The sequence below is a fragment of the Pagrus pagrus genome (assembly GCF_965226575.1).
Source record: "Pagrus pagrus genome assembly, chromosome: 1".
In the NCBI taxonomy this organism is placed as follows: Eukaryota; Metazoa; Chordata; class Actinopteri; order Spariformes; family Sparidae; genus Pagrus; species Pagrus pagrus.
In genome coordinates, this window is record NC_140185.1 from 38,508,900 (window position 1) to 38,529,933 (window position 21,034).

The 21,034-nt window shown below is 44.2% G+C and overlaps 3 protein-coding genes across 9 annotated transcripts in view; 2 read left to right on the forward strand and 1 right to left on the reverse strand.

Annotated features, from left to right (window-relative positions):
* Positions 1 to 1,869: 1,869 nt before the first annotated feature.
* LOC311255793 (chymotrypsin A-like) lies at positions 1,870 to 4,229 on the forward strand (the record flags this gene model as incomplete). Its single annotated transcript, XM_084350443.1, has 7 exons — positions 1,870 to 1,921; positions 2,375 to 2,478; positions 2,561 to 2,640; positions 3,059 to 3,137; positions 3,224 to 3,404; positions 3,790 to 3,923; positions 4,007 to 4,229. 7 exons carry the CDS (start codon positions 1,870 to 1,872, stop codon positions 4,166 to 4,168), a joined length of 792 nt encoding a protein of 263 aa, XP_084206569.1. The 3' UTR covers positions 4,169 to 4,229.
* Positions 4,230 to 5,686: 1,457 nt separating this feature from the next.
* Positions 5,687 to 7,246, reverse strand: agrp (agouti related neuropeptide; the record flags this gene model as incomplete). Its single annotated transcript, XM_084353758.1, has 3 exons — positions 5,687 to 6,045; positions 6,145 to 6,242; positions 7,108 to 7,246. The coding sequence occupies 3 exons, from the start codon at positions 7,244 to 7,246 to the stop codon at positions 5,854 to 5,856; spliced, it is 429 nt and encodes a 142-aa protein (XP_084209884.1). The 3' UTR covers positions 5,687 to 5,853.
* Positions 7,247 to 10,996: 3,750 nt separating this feature from the next.
* The window catches only part of vps13c (vacuolar protein sorting 13 homolog C), a 73,257-nt gene continuing 63,219 nt past the window's right edge, over positions 10,997 to 21,034 (forward strand). For 3 of the 7 annotated variants that reach the window (XR_014622429.1, XR_014622430.1, XM_084350760.1), the window contains exons 1-11: positions 10,997 to 11,529; positions 13,249 to 13,292; positions 13,445 to 13,487; positions 13,703 to 13,798; positions 15,960 to 16,061; positions 16,743 to 16,805; positions 18,332 to 18,406; positions 19,625 to 19,734; positions 19,923 to 19,982; positions 20,069 to 20,128; positions 20,779 to 20,859. Coding sequence is in view for 5 of the 7 variants with exons in the window: in XM_084350760.1 (XP_084206886.1) it covers positions 11,430 to 11,529; positions 13,249 to 13,292; positions 13,445 to 13,487; positions 13,703 to 13,798; positions 15,960 to 16,061; positions 16,743 to 16,805; positions 18,332 to 18,406; positions 19,625 to 19,734; positions 19,923 to 19,982; positions 20,069 to 20,128; positions 20,779 to 20,859 (834 nt within the window). In the remaining 2 variants the exon portion in view is untranslated. The remainder of the gene's footprint in view (positions 11,530 to 13,248; positions 13,293 to 13,444; positions 13,488 to 13,702; positions 13,799 to 15,959; positions 16,062 to 16,742; positions 16,806 to 18,331; positions 18,407 to 19,624; positions 19,735 to 19,922; positions 19,983 to 20,068; positions 20,129 to 20,778; positions 20,860 to 21,034) is intronic. The other 4 variants (XM_084350756.1, XM_084350757.1, XM_084350758.1 and 1 more) reach the window with 3 other exon arrangements.

The window sequence follows — 21,034 nt, forward strand, 5'->3', positions numbered from 1 at the left end:
TTCAGCAACATTTTTTAAACCGTCCACTGTATCACCTGAGCCATTTAGAAAATAACTTGGGTATTCCGATTTATTGTGTCTATTTCGAATAATGTGATTGATTACTTTCCAGGTCCTCTGAATATTATTTTTTACTGTCCTCTAATAATTTGTTGTGGTATTCCATCTTCTGTCTTCTCATAATGGAAGTCAGTGTATTCTTATACAACTTGTACTTTTTCTCACTTTCACTGGTTCTAAGTTGTAAAAATTTCTTATATAATACATTTTTCTTTTTACACGCCCTTTGTAGGCTCTTAATCATCGATGGTTTTCCTTTATATTTTCCCTTCACCCAGCACTTTCTAATAGGACAATGTTTTTCGTATAGCCCTAAAAATGTAAACAGAAACACATCATAGGCCTGAGTAGGATCCTCAACATACACCTCATTCCAGTTGCAGTATGTCAAGTCCATCTTTAAAGCCTCAATTTTTTCACGAGTCCTTATTCTTACTAATTTACAAGTAGGCTCACTTACACAGACAGAAGATTTAACCTTTAAACTATGTAAAATCACAAATATGGGAAGATGATCGCTAATATCACTTAAGAATAAACCACTTGTTGCTGGGCCATGCACATTAGTAAAAATATTATCAATAAGTGTGGCAATTTCTTTGGTTATCTGAGAATGTCTGTTATTGAGTGGCCTTAGATCAAAGCTAAACATTGTATTACAAAAGTCATTTGTTGATTTATGTTCATTCCATCTCAACAGGTCAATATTAAAGTCTCCACAAATTTTTTTTAATTTTTTATCACAAAATTTTCCCAAAATATCTACTATGGTATTCATAAACTGATCCATACAGGAACCAGGCGTTCTATATATACAACTCAGGAAAATACTCTTTCCATGACTTCATCAACAATTGTGGTATCAATTACCTTACACTGGAAGTCTTTCTGTACAAAAAAAGCAACTCCACCAACGGTTTTATTTATCTGGTTCACACAAAAAATATCATAACCTTCTAACACAAAATCAGCACCTTTTTCCTTTGTTACCCAAGTCTCGCTTATAGCAATCACTTGAAATTTATATTTGATTTCTATGAAATTAGCATACAGACTTCTGCTGTTAAAATGTATTATTGAAAAACCTTCCAAATTAGCATTATCAAAGAAATTGTCTGAATAATATTCAGACTTTAAATTATAATCATCATAAAGATTTTCCTCAGGATCAATACTGTTCTCAAAACTAAATGATTTATGTTCAGTTAAACTGAAAAAACGTAACTCCTCATTTACATTCTTAACTTGGGAATTTTCATTCCCAAGGAGAGCACTACCCTCATCTTCAACCGAAAAAAGAGAATCTTTAATTGTCATTTAACAGAAAATGATGGCAAATAAAAGCAGACCATGCTCCCCAAATAGCCTCCAAACACTTCAACAAACATCAACTATATTGATTCAGATCTCTCAGATTCTGTATCACAACCACCTTGGCTTGTTCGGGTGGACCATTTAACCTCACAAACACTTTTCCAACCCTTCACTGTTTACTGACGAAGTGACAGGTGAACCCTGAAGGGGGCATGTGTTCAGCTGTTGTTAGTCGTTTGTGAAATCAGTTGTCGTGGGAAATTTTCTTTACATTAACAGTGTTAGGTCAGCAGAGACATCTGCTCTGCGATTGGCTGCCGTGTCTCGTCTCGTCTCGTCGTGCTCCTGCCTCCTCAGGTGGAAAACTCTCCGTCAGCTCCACCTGTCCAAACTCCCACCCTCTCTGATAACGTGTCCCCTCCTGTCTCGTCCAATCACGTCGCTCCCCGGCAGTATAAAAGCTCCAGGCCCACACAGACCCAACATGATCGAGCCATGGCCTTCCTGTGGATCCTCTCCTGCCTCGCCTTCGCCGGCGCCGCCTACGGTGAGACAAACTCTTTGCCATCAGAGTCACAGCTGAGGGAGTGAAGCATGCTGGGTTATTTCTCATCCATAATCTATGACTGATTGATTATTGGCTCATTTACCAACCAGCAGAGGGCGCTGTAGCTGCAGTCAAGTTCTGACACGTTTGAGATGACTTATTGTTTTGACATGATTCAGGTGATGATGAGTGGATGAGCTTCTTCAGGATGTTAAAGATAACACACATCATGTCTGCAGCTCTCAGATCAGCTGATGTGGCGTCAACAAAGTGTTACATTAAAATGTTCCTGACAGTCAGAAGAGATTAGTCTTCAATTATTCTACATGTCAACAATCATATGAAGACAACTGACTGCAGCATAAACATCAACTTCAGTATGAAGAGCTGAGCATTAACACCTGCACCTGTTTCACCATGTCCTTGTTCATGATGTCATGATGATGTCACCAGGCTGCGGCACTCCCGCCATCAGACCCATCATCACCGGTTACTCTCGTATTGTGAACGGTGAGGAGGCGGTGCCTCACTCCTGGCCCTGGCAGGTGTCCCTGCAGGTAAACACGCACACACACACACACACACACACACACACACACAGGATGTGTTCATAAACATGTCGTCTCTCTGTTGTTTCAGGATTACACTGGCTTCCACTTCTGCGGCGGCTCTCTCATCAACGAGAACTGGGTGGTGACAGCTGCTCACTGCAACGTCAGGTAAACACCTTCATCCTGTCACCTCCATCCTGTCACCTTCATCCTGTCACATCCATCCTGTCACCTCCATCCTGTCACATCCATCCTGTCACCTCCATCCTGTCACATCCATCCTGTCACCTTCATCCTGTCACCTTCATCCTGTCACCTCCATCCTGTCACCTCCATCCTGTCACATCCATCCTGTCACCTTCATCCTGTCACCTCCATCCTGTCACATCCATCCTGTCACCTCCATCCTGTCACATCCATCCTGTCACCTCCATCCTGTCACCTCCATCCTGTCACCTCCATCCTTAACCATTGAGGTGCTAACATGCTCCGTAGTTACATGAAGCTCCGCCTCCCATTAGTCACCTGTCAAAAGATGTTTTTGACACAAAATGGCCACCTGATGTTTCCGTCCTTTTCCCTGCAGGACGTCCCACCGTGTGATCCTCGGAGAACACGACCGCTCATCCAACGCTGAGTCCATCCAGGTCATGAAGGTCGGAAAGGTGGGTGACAAACAACGTCTGTGTCTCATCTCATCACAGTGTCTTCTCGTGTGTCCACCACTCATAATGATGTCATTTCCTGTCAGGTGTTCAAGCACCCCAACTACAACGGCTACACCATCAACAACGACATCCTGCTCATCAAGCTGGCCAGCCCCGCTCAGATGGGCGTGCGTGTTTCCCCGGTGTGTGTGGCTGAGACCGCTGACAACTTCCCCGGAGGCATGAGGTGTGTGACCAGCGGCTGGGGCCTGACCCGCTACAACGGTGAGAGCGCCAGCATCAGCCGGCCAATCAGAGCAGAGCAGGGCGGGACCTCTACAACACATACACAAACACACAAAGACACAGCAAATGAACTACACGCATGGAGATAATCAATCACACAGCAGCACATGCTCTGTTAGTCAGCTGAAGTCCAGCTCAGGGGTCTGTGGGTCTTTGTGAGTCACTTTGTGTTGAATCACAGCTAAAGACTGTAACTGATCAGAGGTCAGTGAGTGTCGAGTCAAGAGACGAGCTGGCTTTGTTCAAACAAATCAACTGAAGTGTGACCAGCTGTGATCCTGATGTGTGTGTGTGTGTGTGTGTGTGTGTGTGTGTGTGTGTGTGCGTGTGTGTGTGTGTGTGTGTGTGTGTGTGCGTGTTGCAGCTCCTGACACCCCCGCCCTGCTGCAGCAGGCCTCCCTCCCCCTGCTGACCAATGAGCAGTGCCGTCAGTACTGGGGCAGCAAGATCAGCAACCTGATGATCTGTGCTGGAGCCTCCGGAGCCTCCTCCTGCATGGTGGGTGGTGACACATGAAGCTCCTGTCAAAGTGTTGATCTGAGCTGCTGTTTGTTGTTTACATGCTTGTTTGTTGTTTTCAGGGCGACTCTGGCGGTCCTCTGGTCTGTGAGAAGGCCGGAGCCTGGACTCTGGTCGGTATCGTGTCCTGGGGCAGTGGAACCTGCACTCCCACGATGCCCGGCGTGTACGCCCGCGTCACTGAGCTCCGCGCCTGGATGGATACAACCATCGCTGCCAACTGAGCGTGTCCGACAGGACAGCTTCCTGTTTGAAGCTGATCATCAATAAAACACAGAAACTGAAGCAGCGCTGTCGTTGTTGTTTGTTCACACTGAATGTAAAGAAAAACTCAAACAGTGAGTTTGATCTTCTCTGTCTGTCTGAGAGGGAGACGTTGACACCATGGCCTTGTCCAAATTCAGGGGCTGCAGCCCACGAAGTGCGCATTTGAAGGCCAATTACTAACAACGCTGCGCGAAGGCTGTCCAAATTCAGAGGCTCCTTCAAATGCAGCCCACAAATGCAGCCTGGCCTTCCCTCTTTTCGGAGGAAGCACCGCTACTATCCTTCGTGGCCTCCCATATCCCAAGATCCTTTGCGCACCGCTGCTCAGTCCCGAAACAGAAGAGGAAGCAAGAGAAAATGGCGACATCAAGTGGCGCAGACATGACATTCAAATTTAAGTAATGGGTTTATACTCGGTTTTTAGTCATTTGAACATCCAACGCCAGATATGTTAAACTTCAAGGGACTATAAAACCTCCAGATGTTAACTTTCAGTTAAAACACGTGACGCTGGTGATGCTGTGGTAAATATAGTTGTTATTCACCAATGGGTTAATGTTTATTTTGTAATGTTGATAATTCAATTTAGATTTGACACATTTTGTTGTAAATTTTTGTACACACACAAATAAATGTACACGTTTGATAGATTTGAACCAAAACAGACTTTAATGCATCTCTTCATTCACAATCGTGATGTAAGGGTAAGGGGCGGGAACATCTGGTGACCAACCAGGAAATACTCCGAAGGCTAGACCGTCCCATTTAACAACGGTGGACGAGGCCTTCAAAGACCTGTCCAAGGACCCGGCCCTCGTGGACCGCAAAGGCTGCAGCCCCTGAATTTGGACACAGCCCATATCAGCCTGAACACAGTCTTCACTACACAGCTGCAGCTGTTAGCCTAGCTTAGCATAAAGACTGGAAGCAGAGGAAAACAGCTGGCCTGACTCAAAATACACCAACATCTCTAAAGGTCATTAAACACATTCTTCTGTCATTTGAATGAATCAATCAGCATGTTGTCTTTACTGACACAAAACACAAGTTAGCAAGCTAACTGGTTAACTCGCTAACCCTGCAGTGGCTCATGGAGCTACAGCTCTAGTTTGGTACTAAACTATTAGATTAAACATTAATGACTTAACGACCTGATCATACATTTAATTCATAACCAACCAGAAATATCTCCGCACAGGAGGACGATTGTAACACAACCGGTTTTAAACGTGTGTAGTTTCCCCTGACATGGAGACATCGAGACTGTATCAGCCTGAGCACAGTCTTCAGTACACAGCATCTGTTAGCCTCGCTTAGCATCAGTGATGATTCAAACTAACTCACTTTTATTGAAGTCATATTTTTTACAAGATATCTTTTACTCAAGTTTGACTTTCTGCTACATTTTACAACACAGGCAAGACTGAAGCAGAGGAAACCAGCTGCTTCACTGAAATGCAGCAACACATCAAAGCTCAGTGAACACATTTCTTATTTTAATTAATTAATCAGCATTGTTGTTATCACACTGTCTTTTATTCACAAGGTTTCTGTCTGCACGTCTCCTCACAACACCTCATTGTCAAGTGCGTCGCCAGGTGTGTCGTCAGGTGTGTCGCCAGGTGCGTCGTCAGGTGTGTCGTCAGGTGCGTCTGGGCGGGCAAGTGTGGCCGACTCGGCGGCAGTAGCAGATGGCATTGAAGAAGCGACAGTAGCAGGTATCACAGGGGTCGCAGCAGGGCAGAGGGTAACCCAGACAGGACTGCTGGTGGGGGACGCAGCGACGAGGTGAACGCATGGCCCGACCCTGCAGCTGTAAGGCTGCCGACGAGTCCTGGAAACAGGAAGTGAGTGTCCGGAAACAGGAAACAGATCAACTCACTGCAGTCACCTTTAAACCTGTTAACTGAGAGGTCTAATAAACCACACCCACCTCATCGTATGACCCTGCGTCCATCAGGAAGTGATCCTCCATTGAATCGACGGGTAGGAGGGCGGGGTCATGTGCAGGGTCAGGGGCATGGCTTCTGTCTGCAGGACACAAGACAGAAAACAGTGGACCTGCTGTGTTACCTGTCGTCTGCGATCTTATAGAAAAGTCAGCTGCTACTGATCACATGACATTTGTTTACCAAGTGACTTAAAATAATCGATTATGTTCTCACGGTGGCCATTTTCCTCTGATGTCATGGTGGGAAGCTCAAAAACACAGTGATGATGTGATGCTGCTGTCGGTCATATAAACGTAGAGAACCTGACACATCGGTAGCCGATCGATCAGCAACTGAAGCAGTGATGAACGGTGAAAATCTGGTGGGTCATATTTCAAACTAAAACAAGATATTTGATCGTCTATTAGCTAACGTTAGCATTCAACCACTTCCTAGCTAACATTAGTGTTTGACTACACCTGGTGTATTTCACTTCCAGCCTCATCGTGTCCAAGATGAGTGTTGATTTATTTCAGAATTAATTTCCTGTCATATAACAAAACAGTAACGTCAGCTCGGAAGTATCTGAATGCTAACGATAGCCGGGGGTTATCAGTGATGTTGTTCTACCCTGAAATATGAGCTGATGTCGCTGTGATGAAATAAAACGATGTGTCAGAGTTTGAACCAGGAACACAGCATCACTTCATCTCACCGCTGTGGTTACAATAACGGATGCTGATTGTAACCAACTGAACACCCCTCATGTTACCCTCCCCTACAGTCCCTCTGTAGAGTCAGGGTTCCTGTAGAAACATGGGGGTCTAACATGGCTGACTCCCTCTGTAGATATAAAGACTCATTCTGAGGCAACACACTGGACTCCTCAGCCCTGCTGTGTGTCAGGTGACAGGTGACAGGTGAGGTGGTGATTGGAGCTCTCAGACTGGACAGGTGTTACTGACCCATTTCAGACAGGTATGAGGGCTCGGCACGGCGGGCAGCAGCCGGACCATCGTCCAGCTGGATGTTTCCATGAACCAGAGAAGAAGAGAGACGCAGCAGTGTGAAGGAGCACCAGCAGAGCAGCACAGAGCCAAACATCCTGTCAGAGAAGAAGAAGAAGAAGAGGAGGAAGAGGATGAAGAAGAAGAAGAGGAAGAAGAGGATGAAGAAGAAGAAGAGGAGGAGGAAGAGGATGAAGAAGAAGAAGAGGAGGAAGAGGATGAAGAAGAAGAAGAAGAAGAAGAGGATGAAGAAGAAGAAGAGGAGGAAGAGGATGAAGAAGAAGAAGAGGAGGAAGAGGAGGAAGAAGAAGAAGAAGAAGAAGAGGATGAAGAAGAAGAAGAGGAAGAAGAGGATGAAGAAGAAGAAGAGGATGAAGAAGAAGAAGAGGAAGAAGAGGATGAAGAAGAGGAAGAAGAAGAGGAAGAAGGAGAAGAATCTGAATACAAACATCTGAAGAACATCACAGAACTCATCAAGTAACTAAGTACAGTTACTTACAGTACAGTTACTTACGTTCTTGCTGTTACTTGACATGTTAAACTGGAAACAGAACATTCAGCTGCTGTCTGAAGTGTTTTTGTTATTTTATTTAAGATTTATTTCTAGAGACGCCCGAGGACATTAGGGGGGAGGACGGGGGAGGTTCTATGTGTTCTCAGTGGAACGTGGTCGTCTCGGCTTTAATATTCAGCACCAGCCCACCTCCGTTCATGTCACAGTCAAACTGATGACACGTTGTGAAGTTCTGCAGACGTACTCTGATTACTTTCTGATCTCAGTTCATCATGTCAGTGATCGTCTGTGTGTGTGTGTGTGTGTGTGTGTGTGTGTGTGTGTGTGTGTTGCTGAAATGATTGATTAATGATTAATGATTAATAACAATCATCAGTTTTTACCCAAACGAAGAAACAAGTTGATGAAATCAAAGTACTGAGAACAAGATGACATCATCGAGTATTCAACCACCCAGAACATCACAATGCAACATTGGACCGTCCAGAACTGAGAGACAAGCTTTAAGTCAACTCAGAACTAAAGTCTTCAGTCTCCATTAGGTCGTCTCAGTTTTATCTGCAGGACCAAATCACCTGTACATGTGACCGGACCACATCAGAACTACTCAGAACCAACATCAGCTTCAACACAGTGAACACTGTATAGATCACTGACAGAGAGAGAGAGACAGAGAGAGAGAGAGACAGACAGAGAGAGACAGAGAGAGAGAGAGAGACAGAGAGAGAGAGAGACAGAGAGAGAGACAGAGAGAGACAGAGAGAGAGACAGAGAGAGACAGAGAGAGAGAGACAGACAGAGAGAGACAGAGAGAGAGAGAGAGAGAGACAGAGAGAGAGAGAGACAGACAGAGAGAGAGAGACAGAGAGAGACCCTGACTTACAGAGAGAGAGAGAGGTGACTCACCTGTGGCTGTGTCCTGTCGTCTGTCTCCGTCTCGAGGGGGGAGCACCATTTAAAGACCTGGAGGGTGCGTCTCGTGGGTCACATGACCAGTTTAAGGGTGAGGGGGCGTGGCCACGCCCATCATAATGGTTTGTGACCTTGTGGAGAAACATCAGATGGAGCCTAATGGGGGAGGGGCTTCTGGGAAATGACATCATTAATTATAATAACATGTTATTTATGTATTAAGCCAAATATAAACAAACAAGACCAAAAATGATTCTATTGTTGTTATTGTGAAATATTAAGATTTATAATCATTCACATTTTCAGAGTCGCTGAAATTAAAACATTAAACCTTAAACATGAAACATGAAACATGAAACATTAAATATGAAACATGAAACATTAAATATGAAACATGAAACATGAAACATTACACATGAAAAATTAAGCCTTAAACCTGAAACATGAAACATTAAACATCACACCACACGTTCAGGTCCACACAGGTGAGGCGTACAGTTACACACGAAACATCCCATAATATGCTCAGATCAGATCTTTGTTTCAGAACCAGACTGATGTGAATGAATTCTTTAGTCAGTGTTTGGACTCAGCTCGTCCCCGTGTAGCGTCTGTCCTCACCTGGTCTGAGCAGGAGGACAGGTGAGTCTCTCTGCACCTGCAGCAGCTCCACCTGTCTGGATAGAAGTCCAGGTCAGCAGCCGAGGCACCAACAGACCAACAGTGACCAGCAGAGACCTGCAGAGACTAACAGAGACCAGCAGAGACCTGCAAAGACCAACAGAGACCTGCAGAGACCTGCAAAGACCAACAGAGACCTGCAGAGACTAACAGAGACCTGCAGAGACCTGCACAGATCAACAGAGACCTGCACAGACCAACAGAGACCTGCAGAGACTAACAGAGACCAGCAGAGACCAACAGAGACCTGCAGAGACCTGCAGAGACCAACAGAGACCAGCAGAGACCAACAGAGACCTGCAGAGACCAACAGAGACCAGCAGAGACCAACAGAGACCAGCACAGACCAACAGAGACCTGCAGAGACCAACAGAGACCAGCAGAGACCAACAGAGACCTGCACAGACCAACAGAGACCAACAGAGACCTGCAGAGACCAACAGAGACCAGCAGAGACCAACAGAGACCTGCAGAGACTAACAGAGACCTGCACAGACCAACAGAGACCTGCAGAGACCAACAGAGACCAGCAGAGACCTGCAGAGACCAACGGAGACCAGCAGAGACCTGCAGAGACCAACACAGACCTGCAGAGACCAACACAGACCAGCAGAGACCAACAGAGACCTGCAGAGACCAACACAGACCTGCAGAGACCAACACAGACCTGCAGAGACCAGCAGAGACCTGCAGAGACCAACAGAGACCAGCAGAGACCTGCAGAGACCTGCAGAGACCAACACAGACCTGCAGAGACCAACAGAGACCTGCAGAGACCAACACAGACCTGCAGAGACCAACAGAGACCAGCAGAGACCAACAGAGACCACCATAGACCAACACAGACCTGCAGAGACCAACACAGACCTGCAGAGACCAACAGAGACCAGCAGAGACCAACACAGACCTGCAGAGACCAACAGAGACCAGCAGAGACCAACACAGACCTGCAGAGACCAACACAGACCAGCAGAGACCTGCAGAGACCAGTCTTGTGTTGACTGTCATGTGTTGTTCCTTTAGTGTGTATCTGATTGTGTTGTTGTAGAACATCATGATTCATGTTGTTGTGAACTGTTGTGGCTGACCGGTTCAGTCTAGGACCGTCCCTCAGAGACGGAGCTCCGTGTCTGTCCCAGATGGACTTAACTTAGTTTGTGTGTCTGTTTGTTTCTCTGTGAACAAACATCATGTTTGTATTTCATTACTTAGAAAAATCACTTTGTGTTAATTGTTTGTTTGTTTGTGTTTTTGTCCTTTTCGTCGACACAACATGCGATTGATCATCATGTGTTTCCTGTTGTGAGTATTATGGGCTGTTTGTCTCAGTAATGATCCCCTCAGTGTATTTGATTGAGAACATTAGATCAGCTGCTTCCTTCATTAAACTCTTCGTCCTCCTCATCCTCCGTCTGCAAACATGGCGCCCGGTTCTCTGAACTGTGACACGCTGATGACGTCACAGCTGCACTCAACACAAATCAGGCAAACGGCGTCCATCCATCAGCAGGAAATGACTCCTAATAAGACGTGTTTGTCCTCATCAACAGCAACTGAGTTGTTACCACGGAAACACTGGAGGTCAGCCTTCCTTATAGATATAAAGAAAAACAAACACTCTTATTGTGAAAATCCTGAAACAGGATCAGATCAGACTGCCTCCAGGGCCCGTCCTCCTCTAGGACCCGTCCTCCTCCAGGGCCCGTCCTGCTCCAGGGCCGTCCTCCTCCACCTTGTGGGTTTTTTAGGTTTTTGACTGAATGTGTCATATTTGTAGAAGAAACTCTGATGAGACTTAATGGAATTTTACTTCTGATAAGTTCAGTGAAAATGTGGGTTTTTTTTTTTTTTTACAGTTTTATTACTTTTATTTCAGCCAGTTTATTATGTGAGTACAGAGACACACAGACACACAGGCAGACAGGCAAACAGACAGACAAGACAGGCAACAGGCAGGCAGACAGTAAGGTGAGCTGTGTGACTCATCGTCACCTGACTGATCGATTCTATCTCACTCCCACAATGATGTTAACACACAGGCAGCACTAATCGATGACACCCAGCAGTCGATCCCAGAGAGAGTCGATCGTTATTCCTGTCTTCATCCGAAACCGGAAATCAGGTGAAGGCTGACAGCGACCCTTCAGCAGGGTCCCACCCGGAGCTTTCAGTCATGGTCTTCGAGTCTCTGGTCAGCGACCTGCTCAACAGGTTCATCGGAGACTACGTGGAGAACCTGGACAAGTCCCAGCTCAAGATCGGGATCTGGGGAGGTGAGCTCAGCAGCTAGCTAGCAGCCACCGCGGTGGCACACGGACAGAGGCCGGACTCCGTACAGAAATACCACATTTTAAAACTCTCTGCTTTCTGAACAAATATTTACATACACTAGAAAATATCTGAACAGGTCATGTTAAAGAACAGGTTCTATTCTAAAACTCGGCTTTAATACAACCCACCGACCGGCTTGAATTTATTTAATTTTAATCAAAGCTTTTCCAGCTGTCCCCGCCATGCCTCCACCAAAACTCACAGAGACGCTGGCGGAAGTCTGAGCTTCTGTCAGTTCATTAAGTAGAACGATTATTGTTGCGTTACATTTATGCCGAATTGGAGAGGGAGTCACAGTGAACAGAAGATCACCGCAGTCAGGTTTTAATTTCACCTCAAATACAGTAAATTACCAGATTTTCTACCGAGGTTCGGTGTGCTAGTCTCAGACACAGAGCGTCAGTAATCGGGTAAACAAACACACCCTCGCGCGCGCGCGCACACACACACACACACACAGTGGGTATCGATCTGACCCAGGACAGATGGACACAAAGACTCACCAGGGTTCATTCAGTTAACTGACAATTTAAACCTGCTGCTTATCAGCTCAACACACACACACACACACACACACACACACACACACACACACACAGTGTCCAGTAGAGTTTAAACAGTTATCATGTGGACACTCCTTATCTTCATCACGAGGAGTTCATGTGAGAAACAGAATCAAATGAAACAAAGTTTGTCTTTAAAAAAATCACTTGTTATTATTGAGAGCAGAAACAGGAAACAGTGTCATCCTCCATTAACACGTCATCAGTGTGTGTGAATGTAAAGAAACCTGATCCAACGCACACACACACACACACACACACACACACACACACACTCACACTGAACAGAAGACGTGTTTCTAAAACTGGTCTTTCAGGAACATAAGTTCTGATTTTCATGTAATCTTTTATTGATCCACCTGAAGTATTGATGATGTGTTCATGATCATCAGAGCCGTATCATGTTTATTGTTGGACATTATCACAGTTCAGCCTGGATCTGTTGGAGCTTCCTCGTACCTGTCCTCATGTCTTTGTCACACCTGTGGGAGTCAAACATACCTGAGACACTCAAACAGGCTCCACCAATCAGCTGGCAGCTCTGAGTGGCTGCATGTTCAAGAGTTCAATATTTATTCTACAGATCTGGAACAAGTATTCACATACAATCATCTCTGTGACGACAAGTAAAAGTCCTGCACTCCAAATAATACTTCAGTAAAGTGAAGTGATATCAGTGAAATGTAATTAAAGTATCAAAGTAAAAGGAACCATGATTCTTTATTAGATCTTTTAGAGGAAGTAGGAGTACGTGTTCACTTCAGATGACCACCACGATCCAACATGGCGGCCAGTTACCTCATTCATCTGAACAGTTTGTACAGCTGCAGAAGAAACGTTCATAAAACATGAACCATCACCTTTATTCTTTTACCAAAGTGTCCTAAAATAACACATTTATGATGAGTCACCTGGATGATATGTGTCAGCAGAGTGAAGCAGCCACCAGAGGGCGCTGTGTGAAGGACACGATCATTAGTTTATATTCATGTAATAAATGTAATGTTGTCAGTTAGACGGTCACCTGCTCACAATGTGAGCCTGGCGGACGTGATGACGATGATGAAGAGTTAATGTCTTCATTGTGTCTGTCTGCAGGAAATGTTGTCCTGGAGAACCTGAAGGTGAAGGAGAATGCTCTGGTGAGTCTGAGGCCCCGCCCCATCCCTATGATGTCATCAGCCACAGTGTTTCTGATATCAGACATCAGACGGCGTCCACTCGTTCGACTTAACGTACTGATTGATTGATTGTTAAAATGATAATTGTGTAATAATGTGTGTTTGTGTTTCAGAGTGAGTTTGATGTTCCGTTCAGAGTGAAGGCCGGACAGATCGGTGAGTGTGAAGTCTGAAAACGTTTTATTCTTGGATGTTGTGATTAATATTTGGAGGGAGTGTTGTTGATTTAGTTTGTAGCTGTTGATTGATTAAATTATTTTAATTGATTCTCTTATTGAAAAACACAAAAACTCAACCCTTCCACTGGACAGGAAGTGCGTCAAACCAAGAACCTACTGATAAACTGATGTCACTTCCCGTTTGTGTTTCAGGGAAGCTGACGTTGAAGATTCCCTGGAAGAATCTCTACAACGACGCCGTGGTCGCCACGCTGGACGGTCTGTACCTGCTGGTTGTTCCTGGAGCCAGTAAGTGACGATCTGTACGCTCTGTGGACAGATTCAAGACTAATGAGACCGCTCCATCACCAGATCAGCCAATCACATGTCAGGCTGCTCACCTCCGTCAGGTGACCTTTGTCTTGTACAAGTGATGTTTCAGAATGAAGCCGCATGATTCTGTTTGTGTTAATAAGAATAAAAGATCGTGAAGCTCTGAGACACGCTGAGATGAGTCCGTCAAACATGGGACCAGACCAGGTCCGACTGTGGGACCAGATCAAGAGCAGGTTCTCAGGATCACAGGGACACACACAGACGTCTACACAGCTGAATGTTTGTTCTGATAGCAGAAACTTTATGATGACACATCCGTTAAACTGTCAGCAATGCTGCGTCTGTAGTCCGAATGATGTACAGCACCCTGCAGCCTGTTGATTGGCTGCTCTGGTCTGGAGGTGGAGCTTCTACGTATTGACACACATGTAGATGGAGGAGTTGTGTTCTCACTTGTTGTGTGTATGTTCCAGCTGGATCTGAACTGAAAACGTGTCCATACAACGGTAAGAGGCCGAGGCTCAGGTGGTGGTTCAGGTTCAGGTCTGATCCAGTTTCTGTGCTTCTTGGTGGGGCTGCACGATGTCCACATAATAATAATAATAATAATAATAATAATAATAATAATTACAATAACCGAGGAAAACAGCAGCTGATGTGCTTCCTTCCTTTGTGCCGTAATAAGTCCAGCCTGGTGTCAGACTGAACATCACGGTGACGGTGAGGTTTAAAGTGATCCAGTCTGTATGTGAATACATCATTTTTCTACATACATTAAACTGTGAATGAGAAGTTAAAGTGAAAAAGTGTCTGTTGCAGTTGAATATTGTTTAAAGTCAGTGTAACACATCGTGCAGCCCTCGCTGTTTCCACCTCTCGTCCTCTTGAACCTTTTTACTTTACAGCTCTGATGCTTCATGTAGATTTTCCTGGTTTCTAACCTGGGATTTTCTTCTAAATCTGAGGTTCACTCCAGTCCGATCCGATTCTGGGGTCTCTGGGAGGTTTTGGAGGATTTTCTGGTTTCTGTAAAAACACTGGAGCTGTCATGTCAGCAGGGTGGAGGCTTGTAACAACCTTTTGGATTGCACAGGAAACTAATTTAAAGTTAATGACTCACCTACAGGGTGTCTGTATCAGAGTGCTGAGCAGCACAGGAGTCACATGACTTGATACATTTGACTTTCAGTGACTCGACAGAAAACGGACAACATGAAGTCATTCAGCTCAGAAATGATCAAATGTTTTAACTTAACGACAATAAAAACAGAGCAAGATCAGTTTTATGTGAGATGACAGGAAGTAGATGTAAAAGAATCAGAACAAAATATTTAAAATCGTGCATTATTTCTGAAAACATTAAACTAAGATAGTGACTGAGTCCTGACTCTGGACTTTGTAGTGAAAACTTGGCTGCAGTGAGTTAATAAACTGTGACTGTGTCCATCTGGACTCACCGGTCGTCTGCTTATGTTTTCACTGATCAGCTCTGAGCTGTAATCAGTCCAGCTTTGTGTCTGTAGGTCAGAAACTGCTCTGTTTGTCAGTTGACTTCCTGTCAGCAGCGTCCGTTTGGTCTCTGAGCTTAAACAGCAGAAAACCACCTGATAAACACAGTTAAATGGTCAGTGTTTGAGTCCTGACTCAGTCTGGTTCTACAGTTCAGGACCAAGGAAGAAGAAGAGTGTTATATAACGTTCCTCATGAAGAAAACTTCAGAAACAAGCAGTGACTGAAAGAAACTGAACTTTAATCTGCAGGAAGACAGTTGGACCCTGAAAAGATGGAGTTTCCCTTTAAAACGCATTAAACACACAGACACACCTGGAGAACAGAACAGACACAGGCAGGTGTTCACTTCACCTGGAGAACAGGCAGCGTTCAGACTGAGTGAGAGAAACTCACAGAGCTCATGAAACAACAAACAGAATGTGTGCAGATTCAGTGACGGCAGCTGTTTGTCTGTTTACGTCATCTGTGTATCTGCTGTGGCTACATGGTTAGCATGAAGCTAACCACCCTGTAACGATGCTGTTGGTCCTGTCGCTCTCATTCTGCAGCTTCAGTCAGTCGAGCAGGTCGCTGAAAGACAAAATGTGTCACTTTGTTCTTGATTTTTTCATATTTTTTTCAGCGATCAAGTTCGATGCAGCGAAGGAGGAGCGCTACCAGCAGGAGGCGAAGCAGAGAGAGCTGCAACGCATCGAGGAGGCGCTACAGATGGCTGCACGCAGAGGTGAGACGGGCTGACCTCTGACTGACCTCTGACCTCTGACTCTCCTCTGACTGACCTCTGACTGACCTGATTGACTTACCTCTAACCGACCTCTGACTGACCTCTGACCTCTGACTCACCTCTGACTGACCTGACTGACTTACCTCTGATTGACCTCTGAATCTCCTGACATCTGACTGACCTCTGACCTCTGACTGACCTCTGACTCTCCTCTGACCTCTGACTCACCACTGACTCTCCTCTGACTGACCTCTGACTCTCCTCTGACTGACCTCTGACTCTCCTCTGACTGACCTCTGACCTCTGACTGACCTGACTGACTTACCTCTAACCGACCTTTGACTGACCTCTGACCTCTGATTCATGTCTTACTGACCTCTGACTCACCTCTGACCTTTGACTCACCTCAGACCTCTGACTCTCCTCTGACCTTTGACTCACCTCTGACTCACCTCTGACCTCTGCCTCACCTCTGACCTCTGAGTCATCTCTGCCTCACCTCTGACTGACCTCTGACCTCTGACTCATCTCTGACCTTTGACTCACCTCTGAATGACCTCAGATGACCCGAGTGTGTATCTTCAGTGTGTGTTGAGACCAGTTTGGAGGTCATACTGGGCCCAGTACCAGATGAGTGTATTAACGTGCCGTCTGTACTGTTAATGCTGCGTTTGCTGTCAGCCTCTCAAACTGGAGATCTGCTGTTCAGTCTGGAGAGTGTTGTTTACAAGGAGCCGCACAACGGTAACACACACACACATGCAGTAAAACACACACAGTAGCACACAGAGTGTTACACACATTATTACACACACAAAAAAAAGCAAACATGTTGAAGGTTGAGTTTTAATCCTTCAGTCTGTTTACAGTTCCTCCTGAAGCTCTTTGACAACCTGTCCACTGTTTAAATCATCCAGGTGTTTAGATCATCCAGGTGTTTAGATCATCCAGGTGTTTAAATCATCCAGGTGTTTGGATCATCCAGGTGTTTAGATCATCCAGGTGTTAAAATCATTCAGGTGTTTAAATCATCCAGGTGTTCAAATCATTCAGGTGTTTAAATCATCCAGGTGTTTGGATCATCCAGGTGTTTAGATCATCCAGGTGTTTGGATCATCCAAGTGTTAAAATCATTCAGGTGTTTAGATCATCCAGGTGTTAAAATCATTCAGGTGTTTGGATCATCCAGGTGTTTGGATCATCCAGGTGTTTAGATCATCCAGGTGTTAAAATCATCCAGGTGTTTAGATCATTCAGGTGTTAAAATCATTCAGGTGTTTAGATCATCCAGGTGTTAAAATCATTCAGGTGTTTAAATCATCCAGGTGTTTAGATCATTCAGGTGTTTAAATCATCCAGGTGTTTAGATCATCCAGGTGTTAAAATCATCCAGGTGTTTAAATCATCCAGGTGTTTGGATCATCCAGGTGTTTGGATCATCCAGGTGTTTAGATCATCCAGGTGTTTAAATCGTCAAGGTGTTTAGATCATCCAGGTGTTTAGATCATCCAGGTGTTTAGATCATCCAGGTGTTAAAATCATTCAGGTGTTTAAATCATCCAGGTGTTTGGATCATCCAGGTGTTAAAATCATCCAGGTGTTTAGATCATCCAGGTGTTTAGATCATCCAGGTGTTAAAATCATTCAGGTGTTTAGATCATCCAGGTGTTAAAATCATTCAGGTGTTAAAATCATTTAGGTGTTTAAATCATCCAGGTGTTTAGATCATTCAGGTGTTTAAATCATCCAGGTGTTTAGATCATCCAGGTGTTAAAATCATCCAGGTGTTTAAATCATCCAGGTGTTTGGATTATCCAGGTGTTTGGATCATCCAGGTGTTTAGATCATCCAGGTGTTTAAATCGTCAAGGTGTTTAGATCATCCAGGTGTTTAGATCATCCAGGTGTTTAGATCATCATCTGGGTGTTCAGGAGTTTATATAAAACATACGTTAGCTCAGGTGATACAACATTGAATATAAGACGAGGAGGGAAACACGTTTCTTTTCTTTGGTCTCATAGTTTTGCAGTATTATAGTAGTAGTAGTATTTATTTCCATTTACTGGACGTATTGATCCTTCAAACTGTTAATAACATGTTGACTCAGCAGTTTGTGTCAATAACATAACTGTCTGTGATTGGCTGATCTCTCACCTCCACCTGTAACGGTGCTGCTGGTTTAAACGTTGTCTGTGAATTCAGTGTCTCTGCTTCCTGTCTCTCGCTCTTTTCTCTCACTAACCTCCTCTCTCTCTTTAACGCTGCCAAAGTCTCAAAAGGATTTAAAAAACATAAAAAGGCCAAAAAAGGCCTGAAGAAGCTGAAACGACACGACAACAAAACAGGTGAGGTTTGTGGTTTCTCTGAGGGGGAAGAAGATGAGTGTGATCCTGACAGAGGTCAGACTGAACGTGAAGCACGTTTCTCCATCTTCATTAAATCAGTCAATCTTTATTCCTGTAACAAAAGTTATCTCAAGACCCCGTCCAGTTAGACTAATTATGACTCTAATTATGACTTAGAACATTTTTATTTTCATCGTCTAATCTCTTTGACTTCTTCTGTCACAAATCTGTTTCTGATGATGTGAAGTTTGGAGATGATGTGAAGTTTGGAGATGATGTGAAGTTTAGAGATGATATGAAGTTTGGAGATGATGTGAAGTTTAGAGATGATGTGAAGTTCAGAGATGAAGTTTAGAGATGATGTGAAGTTTAGAGATGAAGTTTGGAGATGATGTGAAGTTTAGAAATGATATGAAGTTTAGAGATGAAGTTTGGAGATGATGTGAAGTTTGGAGATGATGTGAAGTTTGGAGATGATGTGAAGTTTGGAGATGATGTGAAGTTTAGAAATGATGTAAAGTTTAGAGATGAAGTTTAGAGATGATGTGAAGTTTGGAATTGATGTGAAGTTTAGCGATGATGTGAAGTTTAGAGATGATGTGAAGTTTAGAGATGATGTGAAGTTTAGAGATGATGTGAAGTTCAGAGATGAAGTTTAGAGATGATGTGAAGTTTGGAGATGATGTGAAGTTTGGAGATGATGTGAAGTTTAGAGATGATGTGAAGTTCAGAGATGAAGTTTAGAGATGATGTGAAGTTTGGAGATGATGTGAAGTTTGGAGATGATGTGAAGTTTATGGATGATGTGAAGTTTAGAGATGAAGTTTGGAGATGATGTGAAGTTTGGAGATGATGTGAAGTTTATAGATGATGTGAAGTTTGGACATGATGTGAAGTTTAGAGATGATGTAAAGTTTAGAGATGATGTAAAGTTTGGAGATGATGTGAAGTTTAGAGATGATGTGAAGTTTGGAGATGATTTGAAGTTTAGAAATGATGTAAAGTTTAGAGATGAAGTTTAGAGATGATGTGAAGTTTAGAGATGATGTGAAGTTTGGAGATGATGTGAAGTTTAGCGATGATGTGAAGTTTTGAGATGATGTGAAGTTTTAAGTCAAACAGATTCTGGTCTGTGGATGGAGTCTGTTCTGGTCCAGGTCTGATCGGGTCCTGGTTTCAGCTCTCTCATAGTTTTCTGTTGTTTGTTTGTGTTTTCAGATAAATCTCAGGAGGAGAAGAAGGACACATTTGTGGAGAAACTGGCCACTCAAGTGATCAAAAACCTACAGGTGAAGATCAGCAGCATCCACCTGCGCTACGAGGACGACGTGAGTACTGATCCAGGTCCACTTCCAGGTTCAGGTTCAAGGTCTGATCCAGGGTCAGGCCCTGTGTTTGTCTGACAGTCAGGTGGACAGTGAGTACATATAAAGCTCACCTGTTCTTTGTGATGTCATAGTTCTCACCTGTACCAACATACAGGAAGTGAAGCTTGTCACCTGTTTGTTTGTTTCAGCTGTCAGACCCACAGCGCCCCCTGTCGATGGGACTGACACTGTCAGAGCTCAGCCTGCAGGTAACACACACACACACACACACACACACACACACACACACACACACACACACACACACCTGTAACCCTGTTTTTTAATTTTTCAGACGACTGATGAAAACTGGAAGTCGTGCATCCTGAACGAAGCAGCAAAGATCATCTACAAGGTGACAGATGTTTGTTTACCTGAAGTCACCTGGTTACTGTTTACTTTCACCAATAATGAAACTTATTACCATTTAAAACACAGTCTGATTCTTAGAGTTGGGTCAGAGAAACCTGATCTGAATATGATATGAAAAGCTTCATAACAGTTATCCGACTCACCTGCTCTCTCTGTTCATGGACACACAAAGACTGAATCTGCAAGTAACAACATACTTTATTAAATTCAGGTCTTGATGAGTTAAAACTGAAGTTCATGAACAGACTGTCAGAAACTGTCTCCATGAACACTGAATCCTGCTGCTGTGAGGTCCTATCCGGAGCTCCACAGGAACCAGGACCCGGATCACTTCTGTTCTATCCCCAATCCATGATTCCTCTCAGATTATTAAACCAGAGAACATCAGTATCTGAAAACACTGCATCCAGACTGATTCATTTCATTTTCATAGATTTTAGTTTAATCTTTACAAGTGCACAGTTTCTTAGTCTGGAATAAGACCTGGCCTTTCATTTAACCTCAGTGCTGTTGTTATAGTAACGTTATAACTGACAGATGTTCACTTTAAATAAACTGTATATTTGACTCATCTGATTGGTTGGTTTGATGTGGACACAGTCAGTGTGTTTGACTTGTGTGTGTTTGTGTCAGCTGGGTCGTCTGGAGTGTCTCTGTGCCTACTGGAACGTCAAAGGTCCCATCTTTTACAAAGGATCATGGGAAGACATCGTGGTGAGTGTCAGCAGTGTCACAGCTGCAGCACGTAGAAACATGTTGAAGAGCAACAAGTGAAGTTTGAGTCTTTATTGACTTAAAATTCATTATTGTTTGTTTAAACTGGTGTGTGGTTTTCTTCCTGCTCCTCCTTCCGTTCCTCCTCCTCCTCTTCCTCTTCCTCTTCCTCCTC